General features: G+C 35.8%; 2 protein-coding genes across 4 annotated transcripts; one reads left to right on the top strand and one right to left on the bottom strand.

Moving 5' to 3' along the window:
• Window positions 1–9,723: 9,723 nt before the first annotated feature.
• LOC9311149 lies at window positions 9,724–12,955 on the top strand. Of its 3 annotated transcripts, none has more exons than XM_021026369.1 (11): window positions 9,724–10,075; window positions 10,182–10,289; window positions 10,378–10,576; window positions 10,676–10,813; window positions 10,917–11,026; window positions 11,107–11,239; window positions 11,310–11,430; window positions 11,533–11,751; window positions 11,849–12,121; window positions 12,205–12,437; window positions 12,525–12,955. In XM_021026369.1, the coding sequence occupies exons 2-11, from the start codon at window positions 10,204–10,206 to the stop codon at window positions 12,702–12,704; spliced, it is 1,692 nt and encodes a 563-aa protein (XP_020882028.1). In that variant the 5' UTR covers window positions 9,724–10,075; window positions 10,182–10,203; the 3' UTR covers window positions 12,705–12,955. The 3 variants fall into 3 exon arrangements, with proteins under 3 accessions (XP_020882028.1, XP_020882027.1, XP_020882030.1); XM_021026368.1 differs by having other exon boundaries at window positions 9,725–10,075; window positions 10,152–10,289; XM_021026371.1 differs by having other exon boundaries at window positions 9,727–10,075; window positions 10,152–10,289; window positions 12,211–12,437.
• A 104-nt stretch (window positions 12,956–13,059) lies between these two features.
• LOC9311148 (uncharacterized protein At4g22758) lies at window positions 13,060–14,159 on the bottom strand. Its single transcript, XM_002875034.2, has 2 exons — window positions 13,451–14,159; window positions 13,060–13,366 (listed from the first exon to the last, which is right to left on the bottom strand). Exons 1-2 carry the CDS (start codon window positions 13,686–13,688, stop codon window positions 13,200–13,202), a joined length of 405 nt encoding a protein of 134 aa, XP_002875080.1. The 5' UTR covers window positions 13,689–14,159; the 3' UTR covers window positions 13,060–13,199.
• Window positions 14,160–15,481: the final 1,322 nt, after the last annotated feature.

Below are 15,481 nucleotides of genomic sequence, written 5' to 3'. Positions count from 1 at the left end.
TTATTTTAAACAACGTTTGAATGTTGACAAAAAAAGAAGAAGAGAGTGTTGGGACCATCGGGAGAGACAACGTTGAGCAGCTGCGAAAGAAGCCAACGTTGTCTATTATGTTCCTCACAGTGTTTGATTTGACTTTTGATGACATTACACTCCTGTCCACTTGTTGTCTCGAAGCTTCATCATACATTAACACTTACAAGTTTCTTCGTCGAGTTTTTATCCATGGTTTATGTTAGGATTTCAAGTTTTGCATTCGTTTAGAAGAATTATATTCACACGACGAAGAACACGATGAATTCGATTAAAGCTTCCTAACTGGTACTTCGTTGTTCCTTTGTTTTTTTTTTTGGTTAATTATCATGTTTATTGTTTCCAAAATTATTTTTTTCTGGTTAATTCCGAAATTCAATTTATTTTTTCCAAAATTAATTAGATTTCATTAAGGGTAATTAAGTAATTACGTAAAATCAAGGACTCAACAAGAGCCGAGAGTCCGACACGTCAGCAAAAACACTTCTCAAATATTGTTATATATAGATCAGAGCAATTCCGCGTAACAAACTTTTTCCGGTGAACGTAACAAACTCTCCGGTGGCTTTTTCCGATCGATTTCTTCATCGATTGTTCTCATTCTTCTTCTCTTCTCTCTTCTCTCTCGGTTTCTTAGCTTCGTCTTTTCTCTAATGGCGAAGAAAGGTGTCAAAACCAGAAATCAAGCTTCTTCTCCGGATCCAGACACTCCGATTGCTTCCCGATCAGCTCCTTCTCCACATCGCGATGAAATTCGAGCTATTCCGGTCAATCAGCAAAGTTCTGGAACTTACATGGCTCGTGATTCAGCTGTGAAGATTTCTTCAGGATCTGAATCCTTCGACAGCTCTCACAGTTCATTCTATCTTCATGCTTCGGATCATCCAGGTTTAACTCTCGTTACTCATAAACTAGATGGATCCAATTACAACAGTTGGTGTGTTGCGATGACTATAGCTTTGGAATCTAAGAACAAGTGGAGTTTTATAGACGGATCTCTCCCTAGACCTGATGAATCTGAATCGATTTACAAACTCTGGAATCGTTGCAACAGTATGGTTAAATCTTGGCTTCTTAATGTGGTTAACCAAGAAATCTATGACAGTATTCTCTACTTCAACGATGCTGCGGAAATCTGGACTGATTTGTTGAAGCGTTTTCACATCAGTAATTTACCTCGCAAGTATCAATTGGAACAGGATATTCTCACATTACGTCAAGGTTCAATGGATTTATCCACCTATTATACCAAGATGAAGACTCTGTGGCAACGCTTAGCAAGTACTAAATCTCAGAAAATCTGCAAATGCAACTGTGGAAAAGTTGAAGAGTTACTGGAAGATGCAGAAACAAGCCGTATCATACAATTTCTCATGGGTTTGAATGACTCTTATGCCAACATTCGAGGTCAAATCATCAACAAGAAGAATAGACCGAGTTTGAGTGATATATACAACATGTTGGATCAAGATCAGAGTCAGAGAACTGTGGGATCTTCTACAAAAGGCTATGTTGCACCTTCTGCATTTCAAGTTGCAGTTAATGATTCTTCTATGGTCACAGATGGAAGTATTAATGCCATGAATCATCAACAGAGACCTCGACATGTATGCACTTATTGTGGAGCTGTAGGACACCTTAAGGATCGCTGTTATAAATTTAATGGATATCCACCAGGCTGGACAGGAAAGAAGAAATTCACTCCACCTAATGCTTCTGCTCCTGCTTCTGGTTCTACACCTACTACTGTTTTACAGAAGTTGAATCCATCTACAACTCCTAGTGCAAACATGACTTCTCTACATGGCATTACTAATTCAAATCTCAAAGGTTCAAAGAATTTGGGGGAGAACCTTACAACAGATCAAATCCAAGAGATCATTTCCTACTTTAGTTCAAAGATTCACACCTCTAGTATCACACCTACACTTGCAGTTTCTCAAGCTTCTACTTCAACTTCCGTACCAAGTATTTCACAGATATCTGGTACATTTCTGACACTTTATCCAAATACTTATTATGACATGCTTACTTCAAAACACTCTGAAACTGATATCTCTCCAAGTTCATGGGTAATAGATTCTGGGGCTACTCATCATGTGTCTAATTCTAGGACTATGTTTCTAGTTTTCCAGGATCTAGTTAATACCTATGTGAATTTGCCAAATGGAACTACTGTGAGTATTGTCGGAATAGGATCTATTCAATTGTCTGAAAACATTCTTTTGCATGATGTTTTGTTTATTCCTATTTTCCGATTTAATCTCTTGAGTGTTAGCATGTTAACTAAGCATTTGAATTCTATAGTCAGTTTTACTGCAACTTCCTGTTTCATTCAGGATCTTACTCGGGAATTGATGCTTGGAAAGGGTAGTCAAGTCTCAAATCTTTATATTCTGGAGTCTAGTCAACAGCATTCTACTTTTGAAGTTTCAAGTAGTCTTATTCCTACTTGTTCTGCTGTTTCAGTAGATTCTCATATATGGCATACTCGTTTAGGGCATCCATCTCAATCTAGAATTGATGTGCTCACTGATGTACTGTCTTTAACAAAACCTATAAATAAGAATAAGATTCATCATTGCTCAGTTTGTCCTTTAGCAAAACAAAAACATTTACCTTTTAATGCAAATCAAAACATATGTTCTTCTTCATTTGATCTTTTGCATATAGACACATGGGGTCCTTTTTCAAAAGAAACTCATGATGGATTTAAATACTTTTTAACTATAGTGGATGATCATAGTAGAGCAACTTGGATATATCTTTTAAAAGCAAAGTCTGATGTCTTGTTTGTTTTTCCTGATTTCTTGAAAATGATTGAAACTCAATATGCTACTAAAGTAAAATCTGTTAGATCCGACAATGCTCCTGAACTAAAATTCACAGATCTTTATCTAGAAAAGGGCATAGTTGCTTACCATTCCTGTCCAGAAACTCCTCAACAGAATTCTGTAGTAGAAAGGAAACACCAACACATCTTAAATGTTGCTAGAGCCTTAATGTTTCAATCTCAGGTTCCTTTAGAGTATTGGGGGGATTGTATACTTACATCAGTATTTCTTATTAATAGATTACCTACACCAGTCTTATCCAATGCTACTCCTTATGAGATTCTCACTAGTCAAAAGCCTGATTACAACCAACTTAGAGCTTTTGGTTGCTTATGTTATGTGTCCACCTCTCCTAAGCAAAGGCATAAGTTTCAACCTAGAGCCAAAGCATGTGTCTTCTTAGGGTATCCATCAGGTTTCAGAGGTTACAAGGTATTGGACTTGGAGAGCAATGTCATTTCTATTTCCAGGCATGTTATTTTTCATGAGGAAATTTTCCCGTTTCTATCTTCTACATTGACAGAAGATACACGGACCTTCTTTCCTCATATTTCTTTCCCTGCACACCCCGATGAATCTTTGCCTTCTGCACATTCATCTTCTGATGCACCTCCACATTCTGATGTGTCATCTTCTGAGAATCCTTTGCCTTTGGCACTAGATTCTCGCAGACCTACCAAACTCCCAGCACATTTGCAGGACTACTATATGAATAATACTTCTTTCACTACTCCTTATCCTATATCTAACTTTCTCTCTTATAATAAACTAAGCGTTTCTTTCTGCTCTTTCATTCAAAATATTACTCTTACTACTGAACCCCGTACTTATTCTGAGGCTAAGAAAATGCAAGAGTGGTGTGATGCCATTGGTGCGGAGCTTGGCGCTATGGAAAGAACTGGTACTTGGTTGATTTGTCCATTACCATCAGGTAAGAAGGCTATTGGTTGCAAATATGTCTTCAAAATCAAACATAATTCTGATGGTACTGTGGAGAGATACAAAGCTAGATTGGTAGCTAAAGGATATACACAAGAGGCAGGACTTGATTTCAAAGACACTTTTTCCCCAGTTGCGAAGCTTACCACTGTGAAGATCTTGTTAGGTATTGCTGCAAAACTTAACTGGTTTCTTACTCAGTTAGATGTGTCAAATGCATTTTTAAATGGGGATTTAGATGAGGAGATCTACATGGAGTTGCCTCCTGGTTATGAAGTTCCTGCAAGTTTGCAAACTGAAGATAAGATGGTCTGTCGTTTACAGAAATCCATTTATGGCCTAAAGCAGGCGTCTAGGCAATGGTTTCTGAAATTTTTATCCACTGTTATTGCTTTGGGTTTTCAGACAACACACAGTGATCACACTCTTTTTACCAGATTCATTGATGGTGTTTTCATTGTCATTCTGGTGTACGTTGATGATATAATCATTGCAAGCAATAGTGGAGATGTTGTTCCTATACTGGTATCTCAGCTTGAAGCTGTTTTTCAACTCAGAAATATTGGTGAACCACAATATTTTCTTGGCCTGGAGATTGCTAGATCTTCTGCAGGAATCTCTATTTGTCAAAGGAAATATGTGTTAGAATTACTTTCAGATACAGGATTTCTTGGAAGCAAGCCGTCTTCAATACCAATGGAGCCTAATCATTCTCTACACAAAGACGATACTCCATTGCTACCTGATGCAGAAATTTATAGGAGACTCATTGGAAAATTGTTATACCTCTGCACTACCAGACCTGATATAACCTTTGCAGTAGGTAAACTTTGCCAATTCTCCTCTGCTCCTAGACAAGTTCACTTGTTGGCTGCTCACAAAGTTCTCAGATATCTGAAAGGCACTATTGGGAAGGGTTTGTTTTATTCAACAGATCCTGATTTAACTCTTAAAGGTTTCACTGATTCTGATTGGAACACTGATCCTGATTCAAGAAGATCAGTTTCTGGTTATTGCATGTTTATTGGTGATGCTCTTGTTTCTTGGAAGTCTAAAAAGCAACGGGTCTGTTCTCAAAGCTCTGCAGAAGCAGAATACAGGGCCATGTCTTATGGTACTAAGGAACTCGTTTGGATAGCCAAGATTATGAAGGATTTACTTATTCCTTCTCCTATTACTGCATTGCTTTATTGTGACAACACAGCAGCTCTTCACATCGCAAAGAATGCAGTCTTCCATGAGCGCACCAAACATGTGGAAAATGACTGTCACTTAGTCAGAGAAAAGGTGCAATCTGGTTTCTTGAATACGATGCACGTTCACACTGAACATCAACTGGCAGATCCTTTTACTAAACCTCTGTACCCTACTCAGTTCTCCTATTTGATATCCAAGATGGGACTCCTAAACCTTTATGAGGCTCCATCTTGAGGAGGGCTATTAGATATATACAGTATACCACATTACCGGTTTCCTTTATCCGGTTATGTTAGATTAATTATACGGTTTAGTCTCATTATGATTTGTATATAATCTCACTTTGTACAACATTCATGAATTAATGAGAAAGCCTTTATTTAGTTTGTCTTTCTAATATTAGTCTTTGAAATAGTATTTCAATTCGTTTTTCATCAAGATAAGAACTAATTGCCTCTCTCATTATTTCATAGATATATAATTTTCGATGGCAGTTACTTGTCATGGCCCATGAAACATGATGATCTATTTGTATTCAATTTCACATTTATTGAATACATTCATTTGACTGTAATAAATTGCACTCGTTTACTAAAAGAACAAGAAATTTCAGCAAAAAGTACCATACCATGCCACATCCAACAACAATTGAACAAAGGCAGCTAAGGGAGGTGAAATCTAATTGTAGTCATGAGTCAACTTATCTTTCCACAATAGGGTAATTTTATTGTGTGATAATATGTCAGCCCAATAAGAATAAATGGACCGACGCTTAAAAAGCTCTAAGAAAGTCCATAAATAATCAATTAATCAAAGAAGCAAAATAATTTGGCGCTCTCTCCTTTTTCTTGTCTCTTGTTTCCGTTAAACCCTTTTGACTAAACTCTGAACATAATTATCTTTCCTTCTCCAAGAAGGCTGAAGATTGGCCCAGAAAGATCTCAGAGAGGTTTCTTGGTGTGTGAAATTAGAGAAAAAATGAGTCGTCATCATGTTTTGGATCTTGCTGGGGGTTCTTCTAAGATCTCTAACGATTTCACAGATTTTGTAAGATTCCATCGTATCCAAGAATACAAGAGTCTCTTTTATCTCAAGATTTCATCAAAAGTTGACATCTCGGATGAAGATTTAGCAGAGGCAAGTACAAGCTTTACAGAACCAGATAACAAACCTAGAGCGAGGCGGTCTAAGGCTCGAAAGGCGAAAGAGCAACGACCAATTTCTCCTATTCGTTGCTGTAAATAAACTTGTGCTAAAACATTTGTGTGTTCCTAAGACATTAAAGAATCAGTTAGTTGACATTGTTTTTGCTTCTGTTAGTAACGGAGACTGGTCCAAATGATGCATCATCACAAGATTCACAAGTTCCTCAAGAAGTTGCAACTACCAATGCTGGTGATGCCCAGATTCCAGTGGAGAAGGTTTCAAGTAGAGCGAGGCGCTCCAAGGCTCGAAAGAAAGCGAAACAAAAGCAACAACAGCTTCATCATGCTTCTCAACAGGCTCCAGATTCTCCCTGCAATTCAAGTATCTCTCTTTTTCCTCTGTTTCTCGTCCTGTGTTTGTTTTTGTTTTCTAGCTAACAGCATCTATTGTCTTTCTCTTCTTTTAGCAACAAGGAGTGCTCCAAAATTTGAGAGAGCTGAAGTATCTCAAGCATCTATACCTATTGGAAACACTCTCAACCAGATTTCAACTTGTTTGCGATTGCTTGAGAGTATCATGGAACAAGCTAAGTACACAAACGACTGAGTAATGTACTTGGAGTACCTCGTTCTGCTGCAAAAGCCCTCAAGAAACAGCGGTCATGGGAACAAGTGAGAGGTGATTATGAACAAGCAGAGATGGTTTAGGATCTGAATGATCAACAACTGAAACAAGAAATGCAGAGTTTGGACATCCCGGGGAATCAAGCCAGTGAAGAAGATACACTATATGATTGACAGAGATTAGATTCTCACATTAGCATACTTAGTTTGTACATTGCTGAGACATGCATATTTACGACATTATTTAGGAACAAATATTTGTTTTCTTTGCTAGGCTCTATGAGACTTTGTATTGTTGGTTCAAACCCTAAAGCTGTGGAAAACATGAAACGATCAAGCAAAGAGTCCATATATTCTTTCAAATCACAATCCATATTAATTATAGCAAGAATCGAAACTAAAATTGTTGTGATGCTTATTCATCTGATGACAAAACCAAAACAGAAACCAAGTAATCGAAAAAGCATTCAAAGCATGATTTAATTGAGCTAAGCCTTCCACCTCCCAGAGGTCTTATTGTTGCTGTCATTACAGAGTGAGTCTTCAAGGCTTTGAGTCTCTTACTTATCAACTAGGATATGACCCGCGGTACACCGCGGGATTAATTATTTGATTTTTTTTCTTTTTTTATAATTGATGAATTTGTTGTGTATAATATTTTTCGTTGTACACCGCGGATCGATTCTTTTGTAACTAAAAAAAAATAAATTTTAAGTTGTATTTGTTTTGTTTAGTGTTTAAGATTGTATAATTGTATTTTGATTTTTAATTTTAGGATTTCACCCGTGGTGTACCGTCCCGTATTAATATCGACCCATATCCGTCCCACCACATTAACTCTGTCCCGTGCAATTAAACATCATTTTGTTATTTTTATTTTCAATAATACTTTATTTAATAGACATATAGTTCGATTCAATTTAAAAGTTTACTTTTATATTGTATATATATATATATAATATTTATAGAGTTCATTTATTTATAATGTTTATAGAGTTCATTTATAATATTAATATTATAAACTTTTTTTAGAATTTAAATATTATAAATATTTTAAACGTTTTATAAAGTTTAAGTATCGAATTTTTATTAACTAATATTTTATAATAATTCAAAATAATTTAAATATAAGATCAAATAAAAGTGAAAGGATATATCATATATTATGTTTAAATTAGGTAGATATGTTTTAGGAAATTAGCTCAAATTTGTTATATTAGCATTACATCATCATATTTGATTTTCTTATCTATAAAAATCATACCAAATTCTGAAGTCTCATTTGTAAAATCTTTCCCTCCAGATTGGGCAACAAATCATTGAGTTATTTATTAATTAATGTGTAGTTGATAAATAAAAAAAAGCTTACCAAGAACGTAGTATTTAGTTATGGAAAGCGATATCAATGGTAATTGTTGGTGTGAATATCTATTAAAGTTTTTTGGAAATTTGTGATCCGATTTCAATTTTGATCCATCAATGGCATTTTGAGCAAATACTTTCAAAGACCAAAGGTTTTTTTTGCCAAATGTACTTCAAAAATGTTAATGTAGATTAAATGTTTGAAAAGTAAGGTGTTAATTATATGTATAAAGAGAGGCTGCTCGAATCTCTTAATTCTGTATATTGGCTATGTCTCTGTTGTGGGCAATATTAATCGTTGATTTATTGACTTTAGTTATACAAAAAAAATCAGATACACTTTAAAAACATTAAACATATGAGATCTGGACTAATAAAATAAAATGGTAACATTTCATACATCGTACCATAAGCTTTTCTTTTTCTGGATACTCTTTATATTTATTAGTCGATATTACTTTTTTTGGTGAAAGAATTTGTACAGCTCTTTAAGAAAAAAAATATAGTAGTAAGTAGTAACTAACTTTGATATAAAAAAGAATTCGATTAGATAACGTTTACCTTTTTTCGGGGTCAATACTTGTCATTAACATAAAAAAAGAACTCTATACACACAATATATACACAAAAGAAAAAGAAAACATATAACAAAGAAATTAACAATTATAATCCTAGTAAATTACATGGGTCTATGCTATATACGAATGGTATAGTTCTTATTATGTGCTTCTTAGATATTGATACTGCCACTTAATTCGCAGAGGGAGCACAAAGAAGAACCATACCGGTTATTGATTTAGAACACTTTTGACTGTGACTGCGTTTGCTATAGAAGAGAGTCTAAAGTGTGTGGTGAGTTAGATATTGCGAGTGAGGTTGTATTTATAGTGTTTAGAGATGAAGGTAGGGTTTTCTTCAAGTGAAAAGAGAAAATCTTGGTGAGCAAGTAGAAAATATTTGCAAATTAATGCATTTTCCAAAATAGTTAAGTAGGATTTAGCAATAAGTTAAAGAATATGCTAGCATATACCATCGAATATGAGTGTGATTGTTTGATATAGCATCTTTTCAATTTCTTCTAAATGGTGAAACCATATTTATAGGAAACAATAACATTTTTATATGATGAATATTGTTAAGATTAAGTTTGTAAATCTTTATTTGTTAGAATGCAATCTTTAATCCACATTTTAATAGGAAAAATTTTGATTGTCAAATATTGATTTATTGTTAATTGACGTAATCTAATCAAATATGTAGCATTAAATAGGAAACAATTTTCTTTGTGAATATCAATTTGTTATAACTACATATACGTTCCATATCTTGAAAAATCAGGGATTAAATGTCGTTTGGATTTAATGTAGGGATTATTAATAAGGAATGATCCGATTCAAAAAAAAATTGGGTCAAAAAACAAATATGGAAGGATCCGAATCAAAGATTTCCGGGTCAAAATTAATTAAAACCCGACCCGATTTAAAATAGCAAATTTGTACTTCAAAAATGTTAAGTAGATAATAGAAAAGAAAACCATAACTCAAACCAACAAGACCTTAAACTAAACCGGTTCAAATAGAAACTCAACCGGGAGTAACAAAATATTTAAGAAAAACACTTAAATCAGAAAAATATTCCCGAGATCCGATGATCGATTCTGTGGAGTACAATGGCGTCGACGAGCATGGTTGGAAGAAAGTAGTGTCCCGGAAGCAAAAACCGGAGGATCAGGCGGCCAATGGAAACCTAGCTAATAACGATAACTCGAACGGTGCGGCGGCGAATGAAAACCTAGATTACAGCGAGGAGCAAGCTGGTGATGTGGTGGATGAATCGAATCTGAAGGCGGAGGAAGAAGAAAAACCGGATTGGAAATTGTCTCTTGCCAAAGCTGCGGCAAAGATCGGTCCTTCAGATCTTGCGGATTTCCTCGACCGAGTACCGGTACGTGCATGCGATCTTAAATCGATAAAACCCACAAATCAAATTTCATTTTTTTGTTTGTTAATATATTATTTAGGACACGTATCCGCTTGTGGCGAGTTTTCAGCTAGTGAGATTTCTCGATTACTATGAGGTTGCACTTTCCGGAGTACCTTGTCCATGGCGTCAGATGCTCCAGGAGTCTGATTTGCCCAACCTGTTCGATGTGCTCCATGTGAGCAACTCTTTCGTTTACGACGTTTTTGTCAATCCAATTTCTCTAGGTCATGATTTTTGTATGTATATATCTTTTTTATAAACAGGTTCCGTTATCTTATATTCCTGAACCTGTCTACAAAACATCACTCTATTGGAGTTCCATCGACGGAGTTACGCTGTGACTTTGTCTTGTGGTCGTTTAATTATATTCTCTGTGATTTGTATATACAACGAGGAGGAGTTTTTCATGATGAAGCTATACCTCTAGGATATGGTAAACCAGGTGATCCTTGCGTATCTGAGGTAAACTATCCTATCGCTTTCACTTATGTCTGTGTGATGTTATTGAATCGTGTATCTACTTACCTTTGTTTGCACTATTATATTTGTTTTACGATTTAGGTGTCAATATTTGTTACATTAGCAATGCTTGTGCGTAGCGATCCTCTTGTCTTGACTAGGGTTATGCCCTCTCTGTGGATCAAGCGTTATTTTCATGGACCTGGCCGGATTCCGCTTACAATTTGGTTGGTAGATCAGGTTCGTGTGATCCTTTAATTATGTGAACAACAACCGAGAGTGTATGTTGAAATATTTGTGTGATATGTATTCTGAATGCTGTTCAACTGTATAATGTGGACAGGCCTCCCAAGATAATTTACCTGTAGGCTTGTATTCATGGGTGCATAGCTTGTTACCACTAGTCCCTAGAATTCCTGAGTCAACGGATCCCATCCTAAAGTTGGTTGAGAAGTAAGTTCAAAGTTTTCTTGTGATTTCCTTAAGTTGCCATATATATACAATCATCTGATCTTGTATGTTCATGCAATCAGAATTCTGGCGAAACCAGACGCTCAAACCATACTTGTAAATGCTCCTGTTTGGGATGGAAGGCGACTGATTCCACCTCATATATTTGAGGCCTTGCTGTGGCTTACATTCCCTGTCACATCCGAAAGAGAAGAGGTATTGGAATTCTATAGAAACAAAACCTTGTTGCGTTTTGTGGATTCTGATCACAAGCGTATGCCCACAGGCTACAAGTAGGTTTGAGGCAATTTATCCCTTGTTAAAGGAAGTGGCTCTTGCCAGTACATCAGGAAACGAGGCAATAAAACAGATATTCACTTTTTCTTTGAAATTATCTGGAGAAGAAGGTATTAATTAATTAGTAACAAACCAAACCTTGAATTCAAATAGACTTTTCTCTTTCCCTCTCTCTTGTCCAATAGAGTAGTAATCTGTAACTGTTGTTGCAGGGAATCCAGCTTTAGTAAAGGAAGCTACCGCAATCGCTATCCGGTCTCTCACTGAAATGGTTGATTGCTGGAAGCACTGGGAGAATATCTACAAGGAGAATCTAAGAGAGAGTATTACTCTTCTTAGAAAGCTTCTAGGAAAATGCAAGGACAATACACTAGGAAGCAAGGCAATGATTCAACAGATATTCACTTTTTCTTTGAAATTAGCTGGAGAAGGTATTAGTAACAATCCAAACCTTGAATCTTTGAGATTTCTGCTGCTTCCCTCTCTCTCTTTTCCAAATAGAGTTCTCATTTGTTACCATTGTTGCAGGAAATCCTGTTTTACCCCAGCAAGCTACATCAATTGCTATCTGGTCTCTGACCAAAATCTTTGATTACTGGAAGCACTGGGACAATCTCGATGAGGAGAATCTAAAAGCTTGTGTTGCTCTTCTTAAAAAGCTTGTAGAGAAGTGTGAAGCTCATTTCCTCAAACTATCACCATCACCGAGTAAATGTACTCTTACCGGTTCACCAGGAAGCAAGGCAATGAAACAAGTCACTCAAAAGATATTCACTTTGTCTTTGAAATTAGCTAAAGAAGGTATGAGTAACAAACCAAACCTTGAATCCTTGAGTTTTCTGCTTCCCTCTCTCTTCTCCAAATAGAGTTCTAATGTGTTACAGTTACAGGAAATCCTGTTTTAGCCAAGGAAGCTACATCAATCGCAATCTGGTCTCTGACCGAAAACATTAATTGCTGGAAGCACTGGGACAATGTCTATAAGGAGAATCTAGGAGTTAGTGTTGCTCTTCTTAAAAAGCTTGTAGACGAGTGGAACGATCATTCCCTCAAATTATTATCACCACCGAGTGATACTCTCACTCTTAGTCAAACTATGAAGAGCTTCATGCTAAAGGTAATACCTCTTATTCTTCTAAGCTAACTAATTTCACCCTCCACTCAGTTGTAATCTCATCTCTGACCTAACATGTGATGTTTTTAGAACAAAAAAGCCATCACTGAGGCTTCTCTTTACAAAGAAGCTGACGAGTCCTGCAAAGTGATATCTGGGAGACTCCCTCGTGGAAGGAGCAGCCTCAAAGGTACAACCATTACTGCTGTTGTTCTAGTTGCTACTGTGGTTCTAGCCGCTGTTGCACATGTTCTATCTTCCAACCTGTAGGAGGCTACGTCAATGCAAACACCCCAGCTTTCAAGAACTAAGAGAGGAGAAAAAAAAAAACTGAGGACGATAAGTAGAGAGAGTTAACTCCTTATTGTCGTGTGGGTTTCGTTTGTATGTTCGGTTTATTTTGTTTCGAGTTTGATAGTCTGATTATGTTAGATACTACAGCCGTAAGCAGAAAGAATATAAGAAAAGAACATGCACAAATCATTACAGCAAGTGAATCCATTATATATTGTCGTAAGATATTAAAATAGACCATTCTTAAAATAGAGAGTCGTAAGTTCTTAAAATGCAATCGTAGATAATAAGTTAATAACCCTGAAGCTGTGGAAAACATGAAACAATTAAGAAAGAGCAGAAACGAGTCTACATATGCTACCAAAATCTCAATCCATATTATTTTGTGGCTAATCTACAACAAAAATCCATTGACAACAAAACCAAAACAGAGCTCCAGAAATCGAAGAGAAAAAGCTTTGGAAGCATGATTTAATGGGAAGGAACCATAAGGCCGAGAGACTTGTTGAGCCAGGCCTTCAACCTCCAGATTGCTGTTGTTGTCATCACAGAGTCTTCAAGGTTTTGAGTCTCTAATTTCTTAGACAAAACAAAGTTCCTTGATCCGGTTGACCCGATATTACCCCATGGATCGAATGCTGAAATGCTCAGAAGAGAGTCAAAAACATTAATCATAGTAAAACTAACAAGTCACAAGTTTATAGAGGAAACTCATCAGATACCTTGAGAGGCATAGTACGGGCAGTAAAGTAGGAAAAAGCTGGAATCTGATCCGAGAAGTGGAAGCCTGCCTTCACGAGCATAGCATTTGAGTGCATAATCTATGACATTGGCTACAGTTTCATCTTCTTTGACAACAAAACGAATCGGACCAGCACTTCCTAAGACATTGATGCTAACAAGAAACCTCTTTGTAGTCTTTAGTTTCTGGTTTCTCTTTTGCTTGTTGTACAACAACATCTTTATAACAAAATCAGAAAAGGAGAATAAAAAAACAGTGATGGGAGTTCAAGGGTCGACGCCGATGCAACGGTAGCACCAGCCTTCCTTGCAAAAGCCAAATTTGAAAGAAGATGCAGCGGAGAGACGACGGAGGAGAAAGCTCGCCCTTGCGGTGGTGCAATGGGAGAGCATAAATTCTTTGGTGATCGGAGCTGTTTCTACCATTCAAACAGAAAGTTTTGAGGTGATGAGTGAGATTAAGGGAGGAAGAAGTATTATTATATATATGATGATGAGATTGGGGTATGGAAATAAATTAGGGTTTGATGGAGAGAAAGGACGAGAATGGTTGACCCGATTCTTCATCCGCAAGCAAAGCAAACCCTTTCAAGCCACCGAAACCGTCTCTCTCTCCACCACCACTCTCATTCAACATCTTTATTAAAAATGAGGCCCGTTACGTTTGTGTAGTCCTCAAGCCCATTATCATTTATTACAAGTTGGTGGTCGTAATAGTTCACTGACGTTGAAAAGTAGACCCATCCATCGAGATGGAAAATACAAGAAAAATATATCATTCAAAATATACATCGATAATTTTTTTTTTTTTTTTAAATTCAATGTAAAATTTATTCAAACCAAAAATCTTTTTTTACATCAAATGTATATTTGAATAGAGTTTTTGATTATCTAATATGGAGAAAACTACAAAGAACTTCTGGTAGCAAACCAAAACTGAAGCGAGTCTTCTAATCGACGATCTTTGATCGTTTTGTACATCGATAATTACACAATTAATAATAATAATGAACGATGAAAATGTAAATTTATCCGATGTTTTTGTGGTTTGATCGTATCATGTTCATGTATATAACAAAGACAATACATTGTAAAAGGCAACAAACAACATTATCTCGTCGTAAGGCACGTCGTGCCCATAAGGTCTCCCATATTCCGCATATTAGAATTAGAAACTTGTTTGATGAATTTGGTATTTCACTTTTAGTTTCTTCAATGTGAAATAGAAATGTACTAATTTTGATTTTTATTAAAACACATTTTAGTCTTTCAAAAGAAAATTCAATGTAAATTTCACTTGCACTACGATGAGGCGGCATCAATTGGCTAGAATGTTTACAAAATGGAGATTGAAAACCAAAGGGTTTCCTTTGTCTTGAAAGAAAAATACATATTGCATATTGATCAAAGGATCATACGTGAAATCCAAAACTTTGGCTACGTTGGTGATGTCGGCATCAGAGCTATAGGTTATGTTGACAGGAATCTTTCAAAACATGTTAAAAGAGGTCGTGACAATCGTGATAGTAGAGTGAAATTGACATTTGTTGGGAAGGGTAAGTATATAGTATAGAACTATAGATTTTCTTTATTATATTGTTTATGTTAAAAATTGAATTTCTAAGTGATATTTCTTGAAACAGAGGGTTTAAAGGTGGCTGATCTTATATTACGGGAAACTATAGAGAGTGGACTTCCTAGAAAAGTATTGCTTATTGTAGGAGATAAAAAATAATTTACGGATTTTGAACTGACTGCGCACTGCAAAGATCTACGCATTGAAATGATTCAAATCATTGACTATATATAAAAGTATTAAAAATTTCATAAAAGTATTTTGCAAAGTAAATATCATTTTTTCTAGAAAATTTCCAAATATTGTTTCTCCAAAATATACATATACTTAAGTTGTTTTTTATAACATATTATTTAACTTGTTTTTTATAACATATTATTTAACTTGTTTTTTATTACATATTATTTAACTTGTTTATAATGTGTGTATGTATTTT

The sequence above is a fragment of the Arabidopsis lyrata genome (assembly GCF_000004255.2).
Source record: "Arabidopsis lyrata subsp. lyrata unplaced genomic scaffold ARALYscaffold_5, whole genome shotgun sequence".
NCBI lineage: Eukaryota > Viridiplantae > Streptophyta > Magnoliopsida > Brassicales > Brassicaceae > Arabidopsis > Arabidopsis lyrata.
The sequence above is the reverse complement of the archived record's forward strand: the minus strand, read 5'-3'. Positions and strand labels throughout refer to the sequence as shown.

Coding starts and splice junctions, on each gene's coding strand:
- LOC9311149 (XM_021026369.1), top strand. CDS start 10,204: ATGAGGTTGCACTTTCCGGAGTACCTTGTCCATGGCGTCAGATGCTCC. Junction 10,814..10,916: donor CAATTTGGTTGGTAGATCAG/GTTCGTGTGATC, acceptor TAATGTGGACAG/GCCTCCCAAGATAATTTACC. Junction 11,752..11,848: donor TTTGAAATTAGCTGGAGAAG/GTATTAGTAACA, acceptor CCATTGTTGCAG/GAAATCCTGTTTTACCCCAG.
- LOC9311148 (XM_002875034.2), bottom strand. CDS start 13,688: ATGTTGTTGTACAACAAGCAAAAGAGAAACCAGAAACTAAAGACTACA. Junction 13,367..13,450: donor CCCGTACTATGCCTCTCAAG/GTATCTGATGAG, acceptor TGAGCATTTCAG/CATTCGATCCATGGGGTAAT.